Source organism: Tenebrio molitor, chromosome 6 (assembly GCF_963966145.1).
Source record: "Tenebrio molitor chromosome 6, icTenMoli1.1, whole genome shotgun sequence".
In the NCBI taxonomy this organism is placed as follows: Eukaryota; Metazoa; Arthropoda; class Insecta; order Coleoptera; family Tenebrionidae; genus Tenebrio; species Tenebrio molitor.
Genome location: NC_091051.1, coordinates 2,218,868 through 2,241,578, shown reverse-complemented (window position 1 = coordinate 2,241,578; position 22,711 = coordinate 2,218,868). Strand labels below are relative to the sequence as shown.

The following is a 22,711-nucleotide window of genomic DNA, read 5'->3' as shown; positions in this document are numbered from 1 at the left end:
TTATTCTTCTGAGAACTTTTCTTGAATGTGATTAAAAGAAAAAGTTTTTTAAAAGGTTCTTCTAGTTTATTTAAAGTTTTAAAACGTGGCAACGATTTTCTTAAAATTTGAATTTTTTTTGAGAAAAATTGCTAAAAGCATTGTGTACACTCGCTTGAGGAAGGAGTATTTGATTCGACTGGTGAATAAAATAAGCTCTGCGTTTCAATACACTTTATTCTAATACATAAAATTTACAAGAACTAGTTATGATGGATTTGCGATTCAACTTTATTTTATCGTGTCTGGCACACCATTCCATTATACCTTCACACTAGTCCGAGTGCTCTCGGATAGGATCGTAGTTTTGTTCATCCATCTAGATCCTTTAGTTACAAATTGCTTCAAGGAAACATAACTTTAATGTTTTTATGACTTTATTTTTAATTTTTTAAATAAATTTAAGTAGTCGTACATTCTTCAATTCAAGAAGATGAAAATTCCAATACGAGCCGTAGGCGAGTGGTGGAATCGTCCGAGTGAATAAAAGCCATTATACGCGAGTTGAAGACTACTTTCTCCACGACTATACCAAGAAAAAACAACTTTGAAAATTGAATTTAGTTTGACTCTTAATATTTGACAAAATTGTGCCTCGTTTGGCGGTTGCTACGCGATACGCGACTTATTATTTACAAACGCATCCGATTGGCGATCTGCCGGTGATAAAGAATGCAAATACGAAGGATGGATTGGCCAACAGCCGTGGGTTTTTATCACTGGGTGTGGAATTGATATCATTCTTTCGTTGAACATCCAATAAGAAAGTTTTCATTCTTTAGTAGTCGTGGAGAAATGAAATTTCTTTTATCTGTTGTTCAAAATTTAATTTTTTTCATATTTTCATCTCAAAGCTATGTTTTTTTTAACATACTTTCTCTTGAAAATCTTATTGCCGTACGCATTTATGATTATTTATTTGATCTTTTGGCAAACATACAGTCGACTTTAATGTTTTATAATTTTAAATCAGAAAATTTCCAACATAATTGTTGAGCTCATTACAAACTTCAAGTTAAAACTTTCATTAAATTCTACTCGTTATTTTTTTCCCACTTGATAATTATAAAAATTAAATTGCATCTTCTTCCTTAAAGCTCGGGAAATCTTGATTCTTTTGATCCTTGGGGAGCATGTCAACCCCGCACGGCCTTTTTTGCCGCTAGCCCCCTGCTCCCTGCACCGCATAATGGCCAAATTTTTGCCGCTTTCTGACTCATCATGATCGTCCGATGTGGTGGCAATATCCGATGCATCGTTATTGCTTATGAAAATGCAATTACACGGCCGAGCGACCGTAATGCAGGCCTCGCCCAGAAATATATAAATAAACCATTGATACAAATTGCTTTTATTCATCCATCAAATTTGCATGATAATAACGTCAAGCCGCAGCTAACGTATTAATATGCATTAGATCGGTACTAATTATTCAGTTATTATCCACGGAATGCAACTGATTTTTGCCAGATCTAATGAGAAGCACGAAAGCGCGCCCCCGCACCGTTTTATTGTCGGCAGTAAAATAACAAAGACTTCTTTATTAGTTTGATCAATTAGACCATAAATCCAATTGAAAGGTCATTGCGACCAATAAAAGGCAATTTGTTGATACCGGGGACGAACAACGGTCGCGTTTATCGTCCGACGAATCAAACTTTTAAGTGTCCCCCCGGTCGCCGTAAAAACGTAATTTTGAGAGGGATGTCGCGGCCGACACGAAAATGTCGCCGGTGCGACAAGTTGCGCGATCTTGTAAATACACCACCGATGGATTAAAGGCGGCAACACCGCAACGACTGCCATCGAATTTACATTTATATAGCTTATTCGAAATTTAAACTTAATCTATAAGACATTACATGGGAATTTTATTACGGCGTTAAATGACTCGGAAAGCAGTGTAATGTCGAGTTATCTGCGCGCATTGTTTAGTTACACAGAAAAATCGCGGCGACACGGTGGGCGGGGCCGCTCAACTTCTCCATTTCTTATTGGATACGGTGTTTTGACAGGGTTTTAATTAGCGCTAGCGTTAATTAAGTGATTAGTTGGGACGGCGTTGTTGTAGTTTTGTCCCGGAGCTCGTTAGTTTTAATTGGTTTTTCGCCAAAAAACGAAAATTATGAACGCGATGGCGAGGACCTCCGGAAGTCGACCCCCACTCTTTAAATTAGTCTGCACGTTTTTTTCTAGTACGGAGTCCCACCGATGGCATTATCGTCCCGTTCCGTACAAATGATTGACGTTAATTGGTCGGGCCCCAATTAATTGTCTCTGGAGTGCCCCTCGAATGAATCATCCTGACCCCGGCCGAGGCCGAGAAGTGTAAATCCGCCGCTCGCGAAGACTCCCAATAAATAAAACGCCCGGATCATTACCGCCGTTCGATGAAACAATTCCGGTTCGATTCCGGTCAGCGGCGTCGGATTTTTTGCGGGCCCGTCCGTTCTATTATTAACACCGTGAAAGCGAAATTCAACAATAGAGAGGCGGAAGCTTTTACATTTTAAAAATTCTTTGTGCGTCGATCAAAAAAAAAGTCGCCTAATTGGCCCCGTTCGTAATTTAATCGCGCGAGCGGGGGTGCGTTTTTTTAACTGTTGGCGTCGATACTCGCGACGATTTAATTAAATTCACCCCGAAAATTGTTAGTCTATTAACGCACTATCGGAAAACGGCTCCGGGACCAGAATGGGAATCGAACAATGCTCAAGAAAGGTCGATTTAAATTGCAAAATGGCAACGTTGCGTTAAAGTGCACGGGGTAGCTGGTTTTTGCCCGGCCATGAATAGAAATGGGGGTATTGTTTCGGGGGTTCGGGGAAATTATTGGGAAATTGAGGAAATAAGAGTGCGAGGGCGGAAGGACTGCACTGCGGGGAGGTTCCCTAAAATTAAAAAATATGGGCAAAAAGGGGGATTCTCGTCGATGATGAGCTTCGAAAAGGCAAACTGGAATGAACTTGTCCTAATCAAAATATGTAGCGTCTCGATGTATCGCATTAATTTGTGTTTGATAAATAAAAACGCTCTATCTCTTTTAATCATTTTCAGGAAATGAAAAATACAGGGTATTTGTTCAGAAGTACCTGATTAATATTCTAGCTATGTTGTACTTCCCTTTTGAACAAAAATTGGAAAAATAAAACTTTTATTTTTTCGAGATAAAGCTGTTTTTTCAAGAAATGTCTTTTCATTTATATTTTAATATTTTACATAATCATCCTCACCATATTTCAAAATGAATGTCAACCATTTATGTTTTTTTATTTGAAGAAAACATGATGAAAAGTTTGAACCTTCAGACCCATAGATCTTTGTAAAGACCCCCCCTGTATTTTTTATTTTATTTTTTCGACATTCCTGAGATTTTTCCCTACAAGACCCCCTACTTGAAATACGTTAATTTTGCGTCACCCTGTATAATACGGGGTGTCACGGAACTGGGGAATCAGATTTAAAGGGCATATTCCTTAGTCGTTATGAAAGTGAAAAACGTTAAGAAAAATATTTAGGGTACAATAACTATCTTAGTTATGAATTTTTCAAATTGAGCAATAGTGTTCGAGCAGTTTTCACCAGAAAGTAACGTATAATACACAGGAATAATAAAAATTACTATTAGAATCATGTTGCTAAGCAATTTAAAGTGTTCGTTGAATTTACCTGAAATTGAACAGCGATCTTCTGATTGGTCAACTTTAATTGTTAATTACAAAAAATCTACTACACTTTGACAAATTTTTTTAGCTCTAGTGCCTTCATTTATCACCAAGGAAAGCGCACTCTAAGTTTGATCCGCTAGTTCTGGGACACCTGTATATCCGGTACTCTTACTAATCGGTATTTTTGACTAATCAGTATTTTATTTGTGCAGATTTTATAAGCAAATATCACATAATTTTATTTTCAATTATAAATATTGTTTATTTAAGGTAATTTAATTAAAATGAATAGATATTTTTATGTAACAATCGTCCTGTGAATTATAATGTAAAAAATAAAATTAATAAGTGATGCCAAAGGAATCAAAATTCAAATTAAACAGTTGCAACTGAAAGAGTGAAGGGAAAATTTGTTGGGAAATATTTAATCTGAAACATGATTTTATCTGTTGGAAAATTTCAGTCCCGAATTCCGTTGTAGAGATTTCCACGAAGTATTCTCGGAAGACGATTTCAGGACGAGCAATTTTTCTCTATATTTAAAACGGCCCTGAATAAATAAATTCTAAGAGTTTTACCCCGGAGAATTCGCCACAAATTTCAGCTCGTTTTGTTGGAGGTTTTCAGGCGATTCGCTTCAGCTTTCCCGATACCGGACGTTCGGGGCGGATTTAATTAAACTCGTCGTGAAAATTGGAAAGCTGAAAAAAGTCGATTCGAATACTGGAGGGCAGGCACCTGTTTTTTTTCCGGTATCGCGACGCGGAAGCGTGAAAATTGCAGCACACAGGAAAAAAGCCACCCACCCCTCAGCGGGCGTAAAAATTTACGACTTTCGTGTCGTTATTAAATTCGTATAATATTAAAACGGAACAGAGTGGTATAGTGTTAAATGTGTTTGTGGGCGTAATTTATTATTTTCGAGCGCGTACGAGGGGGCGGCGCGCTATATATAGTCGACCGGACCGGAATTAGTACGCGGCGAACAAATGCAAAGTCGCAATTAAAACGTTCGACCATTACCTCGGTTCGTGCGAAAAAGGCTCCGCGTATATGTTTCGCACCCTCCTGGGCAGGGGTGGCGGCCTCGGACCGTAGCTATCCATTTCTGCGAGGACACTGTCACATCACCACTCGCACTCTCCGGCGACGCTTTCAATGTTTTCGGCTCGCATTCGCCTTATCGCCGGATCTCGGGGTGTAAATTAATAAAACAGTAATTAAATTCGAAACGTTGTGTTAACATGACGCAGATGCGATAACATCGCCGCCAAGACACGCACCGTTCAACAGTTTGGGACGAAGTGGGGTTGTCCGCAGTTCGGGGCGAACTCGATAGCGGCCGGCGCACGCGCACCCTCAACCCTCACCCTGTCTATCTGTCGCCGTCACCTCAGTCACCTGCATCGGCCGCCGACCGGCGTGCTCCGGACCCGCCACTGGAAAACGCCTTATCGAAACGGCCGGCGAACATGCGAATCAACCGATGCCGACGCCGCCACCGACGCCTTTGTCGACGAGGCGGCTATTTTTCATCCGGCCCGGAACTGCAAGAGATTGATATCGAGCGGAAATGGATGTGTTGCGGTTCGAATGATGCTTTACATGCAAATTGAAAAAATACATCAATCAGGGCGGCGCGCGCGGCGGCTGCCCCCACAAATTATCCGCAAATTTTTGACCTTACAACCCGACGTCCCACTTTTTACGCTACTGCTCCTTCTATTTGCTTTCTTTCTCCCCACTTTCTTTCCACACCTCCGCCCCCTCCCTAACACATTGTTCCCCAAATAATCACATTATTTTCTATCTTTTACTTTTCAAAAACTAAGACCCCACAATAGTTATTTTCATATGAGTAGCGCTGTCAGATCACTTTTCAGGTATGAGGCCAAAATTTGAAGCACGAGGCGTTAGCCGAGTGCTACAAGACAGGCCGAACGCACGAATATTGAATAACATTTTTCGTGTTTGTTTAGGCAAAGTCTTAAAAAAGATATTTCATCAACTCCAACTTTTTTCGGCTGTTTCGTTTGATTTTGAGAAGATTGCATAGCGCACCCCGTATTTTTTATCGGGCCAGATCCGTTTTAGTCTCGCGTCACGATTCGAGCCGGAACGTCCGCCTCTTTCTCACATCCAAAATTTTCTCATTTGCTACTTCAATAAACCGCCCCCATCAACCCATATTACGTGGTTATGTTGTCGAGTATTTTAGCTTTAATAAAACCAAGTCGAGCCCGACCGCTGTCGGGGTTATGGTGAGAGTCTGAGGGCTGATTTCGTAAACGCATTCATAATTATTTATCCGTCAACAATGCTCGCACGCCAACAATAATATTTGTCTGTGCGCATAATGTATTCTATTTTCTTTTTTCAATTTCCTTATCCGAGATTAAACCAAATATTTTTATTAGTTTGTTGGTATAAAGCGGAAATTAAATTCATTTTACAATACAAATGACGGGGGTGGTTTTTCGCCATTTTTTTTGCGCCAGCCCTCCGTTACGGCTTAAAACGCTTTATCTTCGCTCTGTTCCGCGTCGCGTTTCCGATGAAAACGTTACCAAAAATACGACGAAGAGAGCAATCCTCGCTGACTTTTGATTGATGAGTTGTCATTTCTTTCGACTATTGATTTTTTTGTTAACCGACAACTTGTGGCAATCCAATAAGTGAATAGGGGCGTCGAATCGATACTAGGTGTAGTAGGTACAACACGAGGGGTGGGAATTATTTACCCCGGTTAGAGTTTAGGGAAAAATGTTCCTTATTAAATGGAACTACGAGAAACCCCGCGTCAGCACTAGTTCTCTCATAATCCGCACGCTAGTTTGCTAATTATCTGGGGCTTTTATCTCGAGTGCGCACCATTTGCATAATAATCGTCTCCGAGTCTGTTTCTTGTGCGCGTTCCGGTCCTGGAGACGCGAAACTCCGAGTTTCGATTTTTGCCGGATTCAATTACCCGGAGGATCATGATTTGTCGGTTTTGATGGCGATCGTGCGAAGAGGGTCCCGCCATTATATCGCGTCGATTCAGCATTAATTAATCTGATATCGGGCCGGTCTGCAAGGTGGCTTTACCGGAAAGCGTAAAGCTCGAGTGGCAGATTTTGCGCCGAGGTCTGGTCGGGAGCCGCCCCCGCACGTGCCCTCTTCGGACCGAAAATTCCGGTCCGGACCGGGGGCCGCATCTGCCATTCCGGTGTCGCATATGCCCCCGTCGAAATCATATCTGAATCTCGGTGGCGCGGTGCAGTCGTCGCGCCTCTATCTCCGCTCTATCTCAAATTACATCAATTCGGGATCAATATCGGTGGAGCGGCCCAGCGGATTGACGAAGAGGGACGCATCCGCCGGCTCTTTGTAACGAACAGGCTCGCTGTCACGACAAAATACGGCCGTTCGAGGACGGGGCCCCCGCGTTATTGCGTTACTCCCGGAGCTTTTTTCGACGGGCGAATCGAATTTTTCACGACGAAAAAACCAAATTTTACACAACAATGTCGGCTCGTTGCGACGGTCCCGGAAACGGAGCTCCCGAGACAGGCGCGACCGTGTGGGACCGACCTCCATCCTGCCGCCGATAATACATTTTTCTTATGCTTATCGCTGGATTTCTCCTGATCGACGTGGAAACGTAATCACGACGTCATCATTAATTTCTTCGTTCTTTTCGTGTCGTTGCATTTCGCTTCTTTTCCCTCGCTTGTTCATTATCATCATTATTATTATCTTTAATTAATCCCCGCCGACGTTTTCATTATCGGCCCCGACGAACTTCGTTTTCTTTTACTACTTCAATACGCCAGATAACATCTCGAAAACAATCTGTCAAGGAACGTGTTCGTGTTAAAAAAAACTTCCTCTCGTGACGAAACTAATTCGGAAACTGATCCGAAATCGGGGGAACCCGCATTGTTTGTCCCTGAAGACGCTCTTCAGCCCTCAATTATGCAGATGAGATTATGACCGCCACACCCCGTGTCACTGATTTGAAATTATTTTCGGATTAAAATTTTAATTTGATTTCATTGTCGCTGGAATTTACGCGGCGCATAAATAAATGCCGCCAGAAAATAAAAGCGTCAACGGAAGTGTACTATGCCCACGTAAATGATGAAATTATGGATCAGGTGACGTTTTGAAACCAAACATTCGTTGCACATATTAAATTCGGTTTGATGCGCGATATCTTCCTGACAGGTTATGAAAAATAGCTATTTTCAATACAAGTGAGCAAAGTAGTGCATTTAATCACGGAGTACGGTAGTTGGGCATCTGAGCCGAAGGCGAGGACTCCAACCGCAAAACATTCACTTTGCTCACTAGTGAGAAATATTTTTTCCTCACTAGTGATTCAATTGCCATGGATTTACAAAATGATTTCTTGATACAAGGTTTTGGAACAAAAGTAATACACGATCTGCTCCATCAACCGTTGTTAGGGTTGAGATTTTTTTTTCAGTTTTTGGATGGGGGTGGGCATCCCGGCGGCAGATGAAGACGACTTTGGGCCGGCGCACGCGCGTGCCATTAATAAAAGAATTAATTTAGTGTCCGGTTCACAACCGCGTTCGGAATTACCGCGAAAGTGCCTTTTTCGGGACCGTCGCCCCTCTTCCAGGTGCGCACTTTAGAGCGTCTCGTCGCGGGTCATCCATCAAGCGTCGCCGAAACACAAGAACCCCCGGCAATTTTTAATCTTCTAGTTGGGTGGTTCCCGACACTGCACATCTCCGCACAAGAATTGTTTTCCTTCCGAAGATTGTTCTCAACGTTCAAACATACGCTTCGCTGCCGCGTTTTTTTTTGTCCTCCCGTCCCTCCCGTTCTTGTATTCTATTCGGTGGCGGCGGCGCTCTTTCGAATATTCAGATACGACAAACAATAGCCATTTCAGTTTCTTCACGAGAACTTATTTTACAATTTGGTCCGAAAGTGGATTGTCATTTTTGTATTCGGGGCCACGCGGACCAACATTGTCCGGATAATTTTTTTCGGTAAAAACGCCGTCGACTGTTATTAAAGCTGACAGCTCGACGACTTGGCAGACGTCATGCCGTTTTTATTATTATACAAGGTGTGCAAATTAGCATATATATTTGTTTCGCGTGATGTCTGGGGTCGTGGCGGGGATTTTTCAGGATTATTCATGGATCGCATCGGCGCCGCTCTAAAATATTCAAGCGAGCGGAAGAGAGGGGCGGACGGAGCGCCCCCGTCCTGCGCCTGAATTTTTCAAAAGCCGCCGCCGACGAAAACGAAGCCTTTCGCGACCACCCCGTAGTCGGTGGCGCCTGTTGATTTTTCCCCCGAAACTGCATTTCAATTAGACGGGGCCGAGTAATGAAATTTTATAGTGAGGCGCCCCCGCTCGCGCGCGCTACATTCTTTGTGCATTACGGCGGTGCCGCCGCCTCGACTTGAGCTAACATATAGGGTGGTGAAATTGGTAAATTCGTAACGCTAACACCATTAGAGGACCGGGGAAGGGATGGGGGCGCAAATTGCAATAGGCCGCCGGATAAACTGACTCCGCAGTGCGTATCCCAGATTGACTCGTGTGGGGTTGGTTTTATTAAGCGCGCCGGCTAATTCACCTCCGAAGCGCCGCCGAACATCCGAAATCGGCCTTAATCAATCATTCATCGGGACTTTAAAATTAAAACATGACGGCGGCGGCGGGCGCGGAGGAGGAAGGACCGGGAGGCCGTATCTGCGGAAGGCAGCTCAAGTGATGAAACATGGCTATAAGTGAGATATATTGTAATGGAGGAAGTCCGTCATTACTCAACACTCGCCTCGAGTCGCGCATCATTTATTAAATCTCACTAACTCAGACACGACTTTTCTTGTACGAATTGCGATACAAAACGGAAGGGGGCGGCGGAGTTAAAAAGAGGATCTAGGTTGTGATGGTGTCTTGCGCCGGTCGAAAAGTGACGCGTTACTTTGTCAAGTTTTTCCGCTGTGGAGACGGTTTTCAAGAAATTTTGACATTTCACACATTCTCTACAATGTACAAAAACTTTAAAACCGATGAAATGAATCAGCGGCCACCAATAATATAGTGGTACGTAAAACCGACAGCCAATCGTCGCACAGTCACGTGATAATTGTCAAGATACAACGCTTGCCTCGATTGAAATGTTAAACTTCTAAACAATTACGTAATTTAGTTCGAACAAGACAAACATTCATAAACACATTGCTGTTTGTGTTTTATTTCTTTTTTCTTGCTCCAGAAATTATTTGTCGTTACTTGGACAGAAGTATTTTCCGATATTTCTAAGTAAAGACCCAAATCTGTTAAAATCTTAATACGACGAACATACTACGGTCGTTTCATTTCATTTCATTTTGGTATTGTCAAAATCTAATATATTTAACCTTCAGGAACTCTATTGAGACTCACAAAAAACAGATTAACTATTTAACGTCGTGAATATTTCAATGTTTAAAATTAGGCAAAGTACTGCAACTTTGATAGCTTCACGGACGACTCTAACTTTATTATTCAATCCATCGAAACCAATATCCAATATTGATATGTACCAATAATGATTCAAATTCCCATTTAGATTTAAAGTCAATTTACATGTTTTTGTTTAACTATAATTTCAAATTTAATCACGATAAATACAAAGTAATAATCTCTTGCATAAATAAATATATTGAACGGGTAAAAAGGCCAACAAATCTGAACATATCTGATGCAATAGCTATTTTCAATACAAGTGAGCAAAGTAGTGCATTTAGTCACGAGCACGGAAGTTGGGCGTCTGAGCCGAAGGCGAGGACCCGAATCGTACGAGTGATTAAATGGACGTTTGCTCATGCGTGTTGAATCTGATTTTTTCCATGATCATAAAATAGAGGCGCGGAATTGAAATTTTGGGCAGAATTTTTTTGTCACTTTTTGAATTTTGAGTTATTTGCAGTAAGTGTATTTAAATCATCGCTTTCACCTGCTGCTTACCCCTTATTATACCGCAAATCACTATTTTTTAATGTAACTAAATCAAAATGACAAAAACACGCCAAGAGTAAAAAATGATGATATTAACGTAAACCTATCATTATCTATCTGCATCACTATTTTTCATAACTGTTAAAATCACTAAAACAATAACTTCTACAAAATTAGCCCAACAGGGAACTCACGAAAACAATTTTTCAGAACAAAACGTGGATCAACAAAATTCCAAACAAAAGAGGTTATGTTGTTAGGCTTTGCGTGTTTGTGATTGGTTTACAGATTTTAGTTTAATCAGTGATACCAACACGTAATGTATTTAGCATGAATTTTTCCAGAAGTTTTCCCCAAACAATTTCACGTTTTTTCGTCAATTGAAATCTAAATAACAGATTAAAAATTTAAATAAGGCAAAAATAAGACAAGCTTTAGTTATTAATTGTCAGAAAGTATTTTAAAAACAGATTTAAAAAACTTTCTGTACAAAATTTTTGGCACTTTCTATCGCCAAACTCGCAACACATTCACTTTGCTCACTAGTGAGAAAATACGTTTTCTTCACTAGTGATTCAATTGCCATCTTTGCTCACTACTTTCAGTGAGCAAAGACTACTGAAATTCAATGATCATGGAAAAAAGATTTTTCTAATGACGAGGTAAAAGACATCAGGAAGTGCTTTAGTTTCACAATTATACCTAGTTACTTTGTTAAATGTTTCGTTTCATCCAAAAATTAATATCTGGTGCCACAAAAAGGTAAATTTTCATTGTTCTCTATCGTGTGCAGCTGTTTAATTTTTTGAGTAATTGTGACAAAACAAATCGATATTTCAGATTCTGTTTTGTTTCTGTTTAACAATCAAAGTGAATGATGGGTCGTTAATTAAATTAATTATAACAACATGCGACTTATTTTCCAATGAGTTTCGCACAAATACAGGAAAATGCTTAACATAATGGATACAAAAGGATCGCAGTAATATAATGGTCAATTCAAACTATTGAACTGAATTTGCTAAACGCTAAAAAATCTAGTCGGTTGTCTTTGTGAAACATCTGTCACTAACGATGCGTGCTAGTGAAGGCTTACCTTAATTGTAGAATCTGTGAATTGATACATATCGCGCGTTCAAATGAAATCCTGGACTGGGAAGGCGTTGGAAACCGTCAATTGTTGTGCTTTTTTAAAGCGTAGATTAATTGGAGCATGTTGACAGCTAACCTAAAATTTAGAGCCAAAAATATTTTCTTTTTTTTTCTTTCTTTGCAATGTTTTACATTAAAAATAGAATAATGTAACGATTTTTATTCTCAAAGCAAATATCTAAGGGCACCCTTTGCTGAAAACAAACATGTTCAATTATGTCCCGATTAACATAAACAAATGTCATTCGTGTCAGACGGCGGGAAATTCAAACTTTACACTGTTCTAAATGGTTTGATTTTTCCAACGCCTACTCAGCCCAGGATTTCATTTGATATTTTTTTTATTACTTCTTACAAAAAGCGAACTCTATAGCGGTGATGAGAGAATTGTTTAATTAAAAAATATAACTAAAAACATTTCTGCGATTTTCTCTTCCCTTTCACTTATATTAAAATTTAGTGAACGAGTTAGGCAACATGAGGAGGATAAAAAATTCCTTGCGCTCACTAATCCCAAAACACCAAAACATACGAACTGTGATGATGTCACGTTGACAAGACACGTGTTGAGTTTTGTTTTGTGCATGTGAATTTTTATCTCTCGAGTTCGGTGCTAATCGTGCGCGTATCTGGCGGCTAGATCTCGTCCTTCGTTGTATTTTTTTGCTGGAAAGAAGCCTGACGTCATTATTATTTTGCGGTGTTTCCCATCTCCCGGTCCCGGTCCGAACACGATGCAGATGTCGCGATAAAAGCGTCTCTAAACGGTCGAAACGTCACGTATCTGTTGCGAAAGTTGTGCGAGTTGCATCCAGTCTGACGTATCCTGAAAAGTCTCCGGATCCGCTCCGGTTTGTACTGCGGTGACTAATAATCTGTCATCGGTCGAACGCCTAAAAATCCAAATAGGCATTGTAGTAGCTTAAACTGGGAAGTTAATAAAGAAGAATGGCGCGCGCGGTAGCCGACCCCCTCATCGAGTGATTTATAACATATAAGGGTTGAACGGTTTTATTTGTATTGTGGATATATGATTAAACTGGCACGTAGCCCCTGTTCGAAAGGCCGACAATATGTTCTCGGCGTGGAGGGAGAGAGAGGGCGTCGGTGGCGAGCGAGAGGGATGAAAAGTGGATGTTTTTAAAAATGTTTGCTTGTTTAAACCGGGGCCGATTTAAATCGGGTCTCTTCTTATATCCACACAACGGTGCGCACTCATTATACTACATCAGCTTTGAAAACATCGCAATTTGTTCAGCACCGTGAGTCTGAAATAACAGTATCATATTCTGCATTCCGGAGTTTCGCCGAATAAAAATAACAAACGGGAAATATTCAAATTTACATTTGATGGGTTGAGAAGCTGCCATCTCTGCGCGTTTCGATCCGTTTTAAATGAAACGCTGAATAAAATTCAATTACGGTTATTCTTTTATGAAAGGTCGGGCTTTTACCGGGGGTCGGGGAAAAATTTCGAAATGCTTTATTTTCGCCGCACTAACATGCCGTAATAAGCTTTTTGGGGCGGGGGCGGTCGACCCCCTTCCGCCGAATCGTTGCCACGAGAGCATCACTACGGCAATATGCCACTCCATTAGCTCTAATTCGGTTACCACAGATACAGGCACGACTCTTCGGCTAGTCCAGGAAGTGCACCTCGCTACGCGACTAATTAATGTTTTAATGCGGCCCGGGCGCCGACAGGGGGTGCATTTTTAATACCGCCGCCGTATTGTCGACGGAGGTCGCGTGGCTTCAGCCAAAGAAGAAACATCGGGGGTCGACGGGACCGGTCGATATTCAATCACAAAACAAATTAGTTCGCCGTTAAATAAAGACGAGAGATGTGTTCGATGCGGATGACAGGATTCGCCTCAAAAGGGAGACAGGAACTCGACGTAATAACGAAATGAAATAATCATAAATGTGATTGAAAATGGCGACAACAAAGTCGCCCACGGAGGAAGATCGGAAAAAATCAGATATCGATGTAGATGCGGTTACGGCTGGTGTACCTCAAGGTGATCGTCCCGGGCCCCCGTTTTCACAGTTTTTTTATTATTGTTTTTCGCGTGAAGAGCAGCGCAGTTTGTCAAGCGAAGAACATTTCGCAGTTTTCGAGTGCTACAACTCGAATGTTTTTTGTGTATTCGCCTACAGTTAAAAAATCAAAACAAAACTAGCTCATCGGATTAGGTAAAAAATAGCTATTTTCAATACAAGTGAGCAAAGTAGTGCATTTAATGACGACACGGAAGTTGGGCGTCTGAGCCGAAGGCGAGGACTCAAACCGTACGAGTGATTAAATGCACGTTTGCTCATGCCTGTTGAATCTGATTTTTTCCATGATCATAAAATGCAGCATTTTTTTGTCACTTTTTGAATTTTGAGTTAATCGCAGTGAGTGTTATTAAATCACTGCTTTCAGCTGCTGCCTACCCCTTATTATGCCCCGAATTACTATTTTTTAATGTAAATAAATCAAAATGACAAAAACATGACAAGAGTAAAAGATGAGGTTATATTAACGTAAGCTGTACCGGGTGAGTCAAGTTTTACCGCCCGCACGATTAACCCTATTAAAAAATTAATAAAAATTACGAAACTTTAGGGTTACATTCCCTTGATATAAGACTTCAAATGTGTGCAATCAATTTTCCGTTATCACTTCATTCAGAGCCATAAAATTAAAAAAATCAATTTTGAGCAAAAAACTTTTTTTTTGTATACGCTCATAATTCACAATTAATTCAAAGAACACATTTATGAAATTCGCATCAAAAGAAAGTTATTCGTTTTTGAATTATTCTAATTTTAACAGTAAGAGCGAAAAATGACCAAGATTTACAGCTACAGTGTCGTAAATAAATATCTCATTGTTGGGAAACATCTGTCTACAACTTTTCTAGTAATTTTTAAGACCCTAAAGGGTACCATAAACAACCTACGTCAACTTCTTTTGTGGAACTGACCGCCCAATTTAATAATAAATCATAGCTAAATTTTGCACTTTAATATCAAATTTCATTTATTTCAAAAACCTGTGATGTTTTCATGATTTTAATGACACCAAATTTTTCCTAAATGTTTGAAAGGACTCTCAGTAAAAAATTATGTATATTAATGTAGCGGTTATTGAATTAAAACGAAATCTTTACCTGTTTCATTAAAAATTTGGAAATTTTTACAGATTGTTCTGCAGTGATACACAATCATTCCTGATTTTTTTGAAAATTTTAAATTCATTAGAAGTGGGTGTCTAGGGCGGTAAAACTTGACTCACCCGGTACATACCTATCATTATCTATCTGCATCACTATTTTTCATAATAATTTCTATAAAATTAGCCCAACAGGGAACTCACGAAAACAGTTTTTCACAACAAAACGTGGATTAAGAAAATTCCAAAAAAGAGAGGTTATGTTGTTAGGCGTTGCGTGTTTGTGATTGGTTTACTGATTTTATTTTAATCAGAGATGTCATAATGCGTTTAGCATGAATTTTGCCAGAAGGTTACCCAAAGCAATTTCACGTTTTTTCGTCAATTTTAATCTAAATAACAGGTTACAAATTTAAAGAAGTCAAAAATAAGACAAGCTTTAGTTATTAATAGTCAAAGTATTTTAAAAACAGATTTAAAAAACTTTCTCTACAATATATTTGGTGCCCTCTATCGACAAACTCGCAACACATTCACTTTGCTCACTAGTGAGAAAATATTTTTTCCTCACTAGTGATTCAATTGCCATCTTTGCTCACTATTTTCAGTGATCATAGAAAAAATCCTTTCTATTTTGTACAGAATGATTACAAAAGCTTTATTTGTGCTTTCATAAAATTTAACTTTGTTGTTTGCTTTAACGGGAAACTTCATTGTTATATTAAGCATAATAAAAATATGTAATAGGTATATTTCCATTATTACTTATATATTAGGGGAAAACAATGAAACAAAAGAATATTATAAATAAGAGATGGGTAGAGTAAAAAACAAAGAGGGTTGGAAACAACTGATAGAGAGGAAATAGGACAATAAAGAGAACAGAGAGGAAAATTTCTTGAGTATTGCGATCCATCTTTAAGGTGGGCGTTCACTAGACTCTATTATTGTATTTATCAGATTTGTTCGTTGCGTAAGATACGGACTAGTGAGCAGATACCTTTACCTACATTTCGCTATGTTATAACACCGTGACGGATGGGAAGCTTTCAAAATCACGGACTACGCAAAAATTTGTCAAGTATTTTTCATGTACCGACCCTTTGAAAAATGTCGCCCCGAGCATATCCATTTGGGCCCACCCTCGCAGTTTTACATTAGTCTCACCTTCGACACTTAATTAATTCATCCGTTTTCTGGTTGTCGCACCTTTTTTCCACATTGCGGACTGGTCTCCTTCTTTTTCATCAGAAAAAAATTCCCCCGACGCGGTGCATAAATCGCACCCGGCCGTTGCAGAAATATAAAATTTAATTGCATTCCGCATTTGCAATAAACCGTCGTCGGTGTTCGGTCCGACGGACGTTTTAAATAAATTCAAACGCGATTGCACGTTAAACGGTCCAACTGTTTTGTTCCCGGCGGTAATTTGTATTTATTTGTGTGACGACCCTCGAGTTTATAGTCGTCGGTCACCACCCCGTTTTGGGGTTTAGCGCATAAGTAGAGGAGCTACCCATGCCAGGCCAGCACTTTTCGTGCTTACCCCCTGGAAATGACACAATACCCGATACAATACATCCTCTCGTCTGACAAGTACCTAAGCTCTAATCCTCTTCGTGTATTCAAGGTCGGGATGATTTTTTTTTTGCCGAATCGGAATTACGTTGAGCCGCTGGTCCCCCTTTCGGCGACATTATCTAATATCGAGGGATGGTTTACAGTCCATTTCGCTATCAGAGCGTGTAGCGTTACGAAACGCCACAATGGCGATTGGCCGGAGTAGGAGGCCACGAGGTCCTACTTATGCTCGCGGGGCTAATAGATCGCAGTTCGAAGACCCGGAACTAGCAGTTAACGCACGGCATTTGGCAACGCGACGCGCCCACCCTGCCTTCAAGTTTTTACGTCGCTCATTCCGGAAGCGGAAAGTTTCAATTTAGAGTCATTTGTGCCAGCCACCACGGGGGGGGCTGGAAGAACACATGTTACCCCCGCAAATGTCAGGCTGAGGTGGCCTCACGCCTCTAGGTTGGCGAGCTGCAACCTATCTTTCAGAACCCCACTTTCACTTTCTCTTTCTCTTCACTTTCTCTTCTTCTCTTCTCAGCGATAGGTGACCGTACGGCAATGTTGGGTCCCTTTTCCTCTTTAGTAACTTGCCGGAAAGTCATCTCCTTCTTTTCAACCCCATCTTTCTTCCTGTCCTTTTTTTGACCTGCGAGTTACGGCAATTAACATCAGGATAGACGTGCACGACTTACCGACACAATACCGTCCAAAATCTGAATTCTCCCGCTCGGTATAATTTCGAGGTAAACAAACCGACGCCATGACGGTCCACCTGTCATGACACGCGCACGTGTAGTACCACCGGAAATGCACATTTTTGATTGCGCAGTACCACGCAAGCGCAGCCCGCCTTATAGCACAACTGAATAAGGTCGAGAATCGCGCGCGTGACGATTTTCGCGATTTATGGGACTGCGGTACCGAGATTAAAAATGCGGAAGTCGGACACTTCGTCGAGAGCCGTCGAAGCGACGCCAGCGAAGCGCCTTTTAGAGTTCGTGGTCGAGTGACCCCTCGCACTATAGAGGTAATTATCGTTCAATTTTGAATTCATTTCACTAAGACCATGTATTAGGGGTGGTTCGATCCAGTTTAGAGTCAATCCCGTTTGGATGAATTGATCCAGTACCGTATCGCAACTTTAGAGTACCGAAAATTTTTGAGTAAAGGAGTGCCGGAAGGACTTCGATTTAGCGCCAAGAACCCCCTTTTTCGCTGAAAGCCAGATCGTTCGCAGGGCGATTCGTAGCCAGATCGTTCGCAGGGCGATTCGTAGCCAGATCGTTCGCAGAGGCGACCATTTTGGAGAACATCGTTCGCAGAGGCGATCGTTTATTTTGAGCACCGTATCGCCAAGGTCACACCGCAAGTCAAAAGGACGCTATTCGAGGAGGCAACAGACCCGTCATAAAGCTAAGTCGCCATATTTTTTACCGCGGCATTGCAAAATTTAGGAACGCCTCGAATTTCTCGCTTCTCGCTTTCATAATTTTTGTATGTTCACTAAAAATTTTTTTGAAACTTTGCAAATGTTTAGAATTTGTTTGTAAGAACCTTTTCATTCAATCTCCAGTGTCAACTTAAAGAAATTTCAGTCAAATTTAACGTTTCGGAACTTCACCGATTTAAGCTTTCCTATCAGGATCAATTTTAATTTTTTGTCAAGGTGACACCCCAATCTTGACCTTGGGTTTCATTAAGTTTACATTTAATAATTAGCTCGATCAGAAGGAAGTCTAAGTTCGGGAGGTTCCTCATCAGGAATCAAAACATCTTTTATTTCGTCGAAGAATATCATGTTTAGTTTAAGATTCGGTCACATGTGAAAGAAAAGCTTTTCTGGTTACGACCAAAGTAGATATTAAGGCCACCAAAAAGTACTGGTTCCGCATCTTTCAATTTTCATCTAGTAGTTACAAGCGAACCATTATCGCATTCGTGTGAACCAGTACCGAACCACCAAAGACTGTTCTGTGGATAATTTTGCAGTAACCGAATAAACCAAAATTTGTTTAACGATCAGAAAGCGTTTGCTTTTACTTACCTTCGACGAGTAAGATCTGAGCACTTGTCCCGGCAGCTGGACAAGCAACAACCAGCTCAAGACAATAGCTGCCTGGCGCCCATTTTTTAAAAATCCGAACCCACGCCCTCTGCCCCGAAAAACCCCCTGGGAGCCCGGAGCTGTCACTGGCCAACTTTTGGTCACACAAATTTTGACGCCCAGAACGTGGGGCTCGATTTTTTGGAGCAACCACAAATTTTCGTTTATCGTTCATCTTCAGTGAGGCTCAGTCACTTTTTTCAATCGGAGCAAAGGGAGTTGGTAAAGGTTTATTGAAAGTTGAATTTTTTGATTGTGTGTTAATGAGAAGCGGAAATTTAGCGGCGAATTCATTGTTTGAGTAGCGGTCTTATCTTGTACCCTCGACGACAAAAACCTTTTTTCGGAATCGACTATCGTGTTGCGCGCTGTTTTTTGGTAGTGTTTTGACCGGCGTTTTTATTGCGTTACCGACCCGTGGAATCGCGGTGAGTCTTCGTCAAAATGGACGAACAATTCAAGGTCAAGCATTTACTAGCTGACGAGCTGACGTATGAATTGCGTATACGCGGCATCACGACCAGCCGAAACCAGGACGATAAGAGGAAACTGTTAGCGAGAGCTCTGTCCAAAGAACTAGGTCGACCGGACGAATACTTTCTGTCACTTCATGACGCAGAGTATGATCACGACACCGAGGTCCAGGCCATTGAGGACACCCTTGAGAGCATACGCACGATTTTGACAGAATTTGAAGGAACGGCGGAAGACATGATCTTCAAACGGTTGAAGACCCGTCTAACGCACCTTTCATTTCGCATTCGGCGAATGAGACGCGAGCGAGATGCGGAGTATAGAAATGAGGCGTACGCGACATGTTTGTTGCTCGAAGCTGATCTTCACGACAAGGCAGCAGAAGCGAGCCCGGTTACGGTGGAAGCGCCACCAGTCGTCGCGACTACTCCCATTTACGTGCACCCTCACGCGAGATCTCCGGAACCGAAACTAGTGCCAATTCACACCTGGGGCGTATCTTTCAACGGGGAGGAAAATGGAATGACGGTGAACCAGTTCTTGGAACGGGTAGAGGAACTGTCGGTAGCGCGAAACGCAACCAACAGGGACCTTTTTAACGCGGCCATTGATCTCTTTAGCGGCAAAGCGCTGATTTGGTATCGTTCTGTTCGGAGCAGATTGAGCGATTGGGACGAAGTGGTTCAGTTGTTGAAACAGGAATTTCTTCCACCGGATTTCGATGAATTGTTGTGGGACGAAATCAAGGGCAGGCTTCAGGGCAAAAGCGAGTCGATAACCATTTACGTTGCGGTTATGGAGACGCTTTTTGCTAGACTTAGTCGACCACCGGCGGAGATAACCAAGGTAAAGACGATTCGGAGGAATTTGCTTCCATGTTACCTTAACCAGCTTAGCATCACCGAAGTTGTCACCGTACCGGAGTTGATTAAGTTGTGCAAAAAAGTGGAGGAGTTATCGGCTTTGCGGCAGAAACATCGCGCTGCACCCAAGTCATCTTGCGTGTTGGAGCCAGAGTTGGCATATGTTCGGGCGAGCGAACCCGCGAAAGCGAGTCCACGCGCCATCGTCGTGAAGGAACCCTCAGGCAATTCAGCCAGACGGAGTGAACCCGCGAGTTCGTCCTCCAGGTCGTTCAAGTGCTGGAATTGTCAACAGCCGAATCATTCGTTCATGAACTGTCGACTGAAAAGAAAGCAGTTTTGCTACCGTTGTGGGGAGCCAGACGTCACCTTGGCGACCTGCAAAAAGTGTAATCCGTCGGGAAACGCGCAGTAGGGACGCGGCAGACTTGCGGCCGTGCTACGTTCCTAAAACATCCCAAGGCCGATGTAAACGCATCGATCATCGCGAAACGTACGGACACCCAGTGGAACGCTTGGTTAGACGAAGTCAAAGAGTTTTGCAAGCCTTCTCGGGCAAATTCCGCTTCCATTTTCGTCAGCAAAACCAATGACAATAGGCCATTTATCAGACTGCGTCTAAACAATAAGGAAACTGAAGGACTCGTGGATTCCGGTTCGAATTGCACTATAGTTGGTGGAAAAGGAGCCGATTTAATTCATTTTCGCGCAGGTGGAAAAACTTTCCCATCTCGGCTAAAAACCATCAGAACTGCCGACGGAAAACAACATCCGGTAACCAAAGCTATCGAACTAGAAGCAGTGTTAGACTCGTCGAGACGGCGAATTCGTGTCTACTACGTGCCAGATCTTCAGCATAGCGTCATATTAGGGTGCGACTTTTGTAGATTATTCGGACTCAAGATAGATTTCGCGGGTCACAAAATTGAAGTAGCGTCGGATATCGTAAGAGTACCAGAATGTGACGCGGTGACGGAGTGTGGCGCGGATCGGCATGAGATCACCGAGATCATCCGGAAAAATTTAGATTTGTTGAGCAACGACGGAAAGTTAGGGAGGACACACAAAATGACAGTCACAATCGACACGGGAGAAGCATTGCCGATCAAACAACGTCCGTATTGGTGGTCTCCGTACATGCTTGCGGAAGTCAACAAAGAAATTGACCGCATGCTCGAGAACAATGTCATATCGCCTTCTGACAGTCCGTGGTCTTCTCCAATTTTGTTAGTAAAGAAATCTTCCGGTGAATACCGACTTTGCTTTGACGGTCGCAGGCTCAATGCCGTGACAAAACGTGACAGTTACCCATTACCGCGTGTCGACAGGATTCTCAGTATGTTGCGAGGAGCAAAGTACATCAGTTCGATCGATCTCAAGAACGCTTTTTGGCAAATCCCGTTAGATTCAGAGTCTAGGCCGAAGACAGCTTTTGCGATTCCCGGCAGAGGTCTTTTTCATTTTAACGTATTACCGTTCGGACTGACAAACGCAGCCCAGAGGCAGCAGTGTCTCATGGACAGAATTTTCGGACCTGAACTAGAACCTCACGTCTTTGTTTACCTGGACGATCTAATCATTATCGCCCCGACATTCGAGAAACACGTACAAGTTTTGAGGGAGGTGATACGACGTCTTCGAGACGCGAAACTCACCGTGAATGCGAAAAAGTGTCAACTTTTCCGCTCAAGTTTGAAATATTTGGGTTTCATTGTCGATGAACATGGTCTAGGTACCGATCCAGACAAAGTAGCGGCCATGGTGAGCTATCCAGTCCCGAAGACTAGTACCGAAATCAAACGTTTCGTAGGCATGTGTTCTTGGTATAGGCGTTTCATCCCTCATTTTTCGACCCTCATGTCCCCGATAAACGCGTTACTTACCGGAAAGCGAAAGCGACAGAAAACGGAGTGGACTCCTGAAGCTCAGGAAGCTTTTCAGAAAATCAAGGATGCACTTGTTTCAGCACCCGTATTGTCAAGTCCTGATTTCTCGAAACCTTTCGTGATCCAAACTGACGCTTCAAACACCGGTCTAGGAGCAGTTTTAACGCAAGATTTAGACGGAGATGAGAGAGTGATCGCGTACGCCAGCCGTTCGCTAACAAAAGCCGAGCGAAATTATAGCGTTACGGAACGAGAATGTTTAGCCGTTTTGTTCGCGTTGGAAAAGTTCAGACCTTACGTTGAGGGCACCCATTTCACGATCGTGACGGACCATTATTCATTGCTCTGGTTAAACCGAATGAAGGACCCAGCAGGCAAGTTAGCGCGATGGAGTGTCAAGCTCAATCAATTTTCATTCGATTTGGTCCATCGTAAGGGCAAGCTCAATGTAGTACCGGACGCACTATCGAGACTACCTGCAGAAATTGCTGCGGTAGACATTGACAGCTTTCTCGGCGTGAACTTGAATGATTTGGACGAGTCGTACACGCGACTTCGCGACAACATAATCGCCAATCCTCAAAGAAATCCATCATGGAAAGTCGAGAACGGTTTCGTGTATCGATTCGTACCGAACAAAATTGTACTACCCGGCAACGTCCCGGAGTGGAAGCTTTTAGTACCGCGAAATCAAAGAACAAAAATTTTAGAATCATGTCATGATGCACCGACATCAGCTCATTTCGGGTACTACAAGACACTTTCAAGGTTATCAATCAATCACTTTTGGCCGAAAATGCGTCGTTCCGTCATTCGT

The 22,711-nt window shown here is 42.1% G+C and overlaps 1 protein-coding gene across 9 annotated transcripts in view; it reads right to left on the bottom strand.

Moving 5' to 3' along the window:
* The window catches only part of Ten-a (tenascin accessory), a 206,947-nt gene that overhangs the window by 19,691 nt on the left and 164,545 nt on the right, over positions 1-22,711 (bottom strand). For 2 of the 9 annotated variants that reach the window (XM_069050314.1, XM_069050316.1), the window contains exon 1: positions 4,731-5,018. The exons of the other annotated variants lie outside the window; for them this stretch is intronic. In XM_069050314.1, the coding sequence (XP_068906415.1) occupies positions 4,731-4,813 (83 nt within the window). In that variant the 5' untranslated portion in view covers positions 4,814-5,018. Of the gene's footprint in view, positions 1-4,730; positions 5,019-22,711 lie in introns of those variants that run through there. 9 annotated transcript variants of the gene reach the window in all.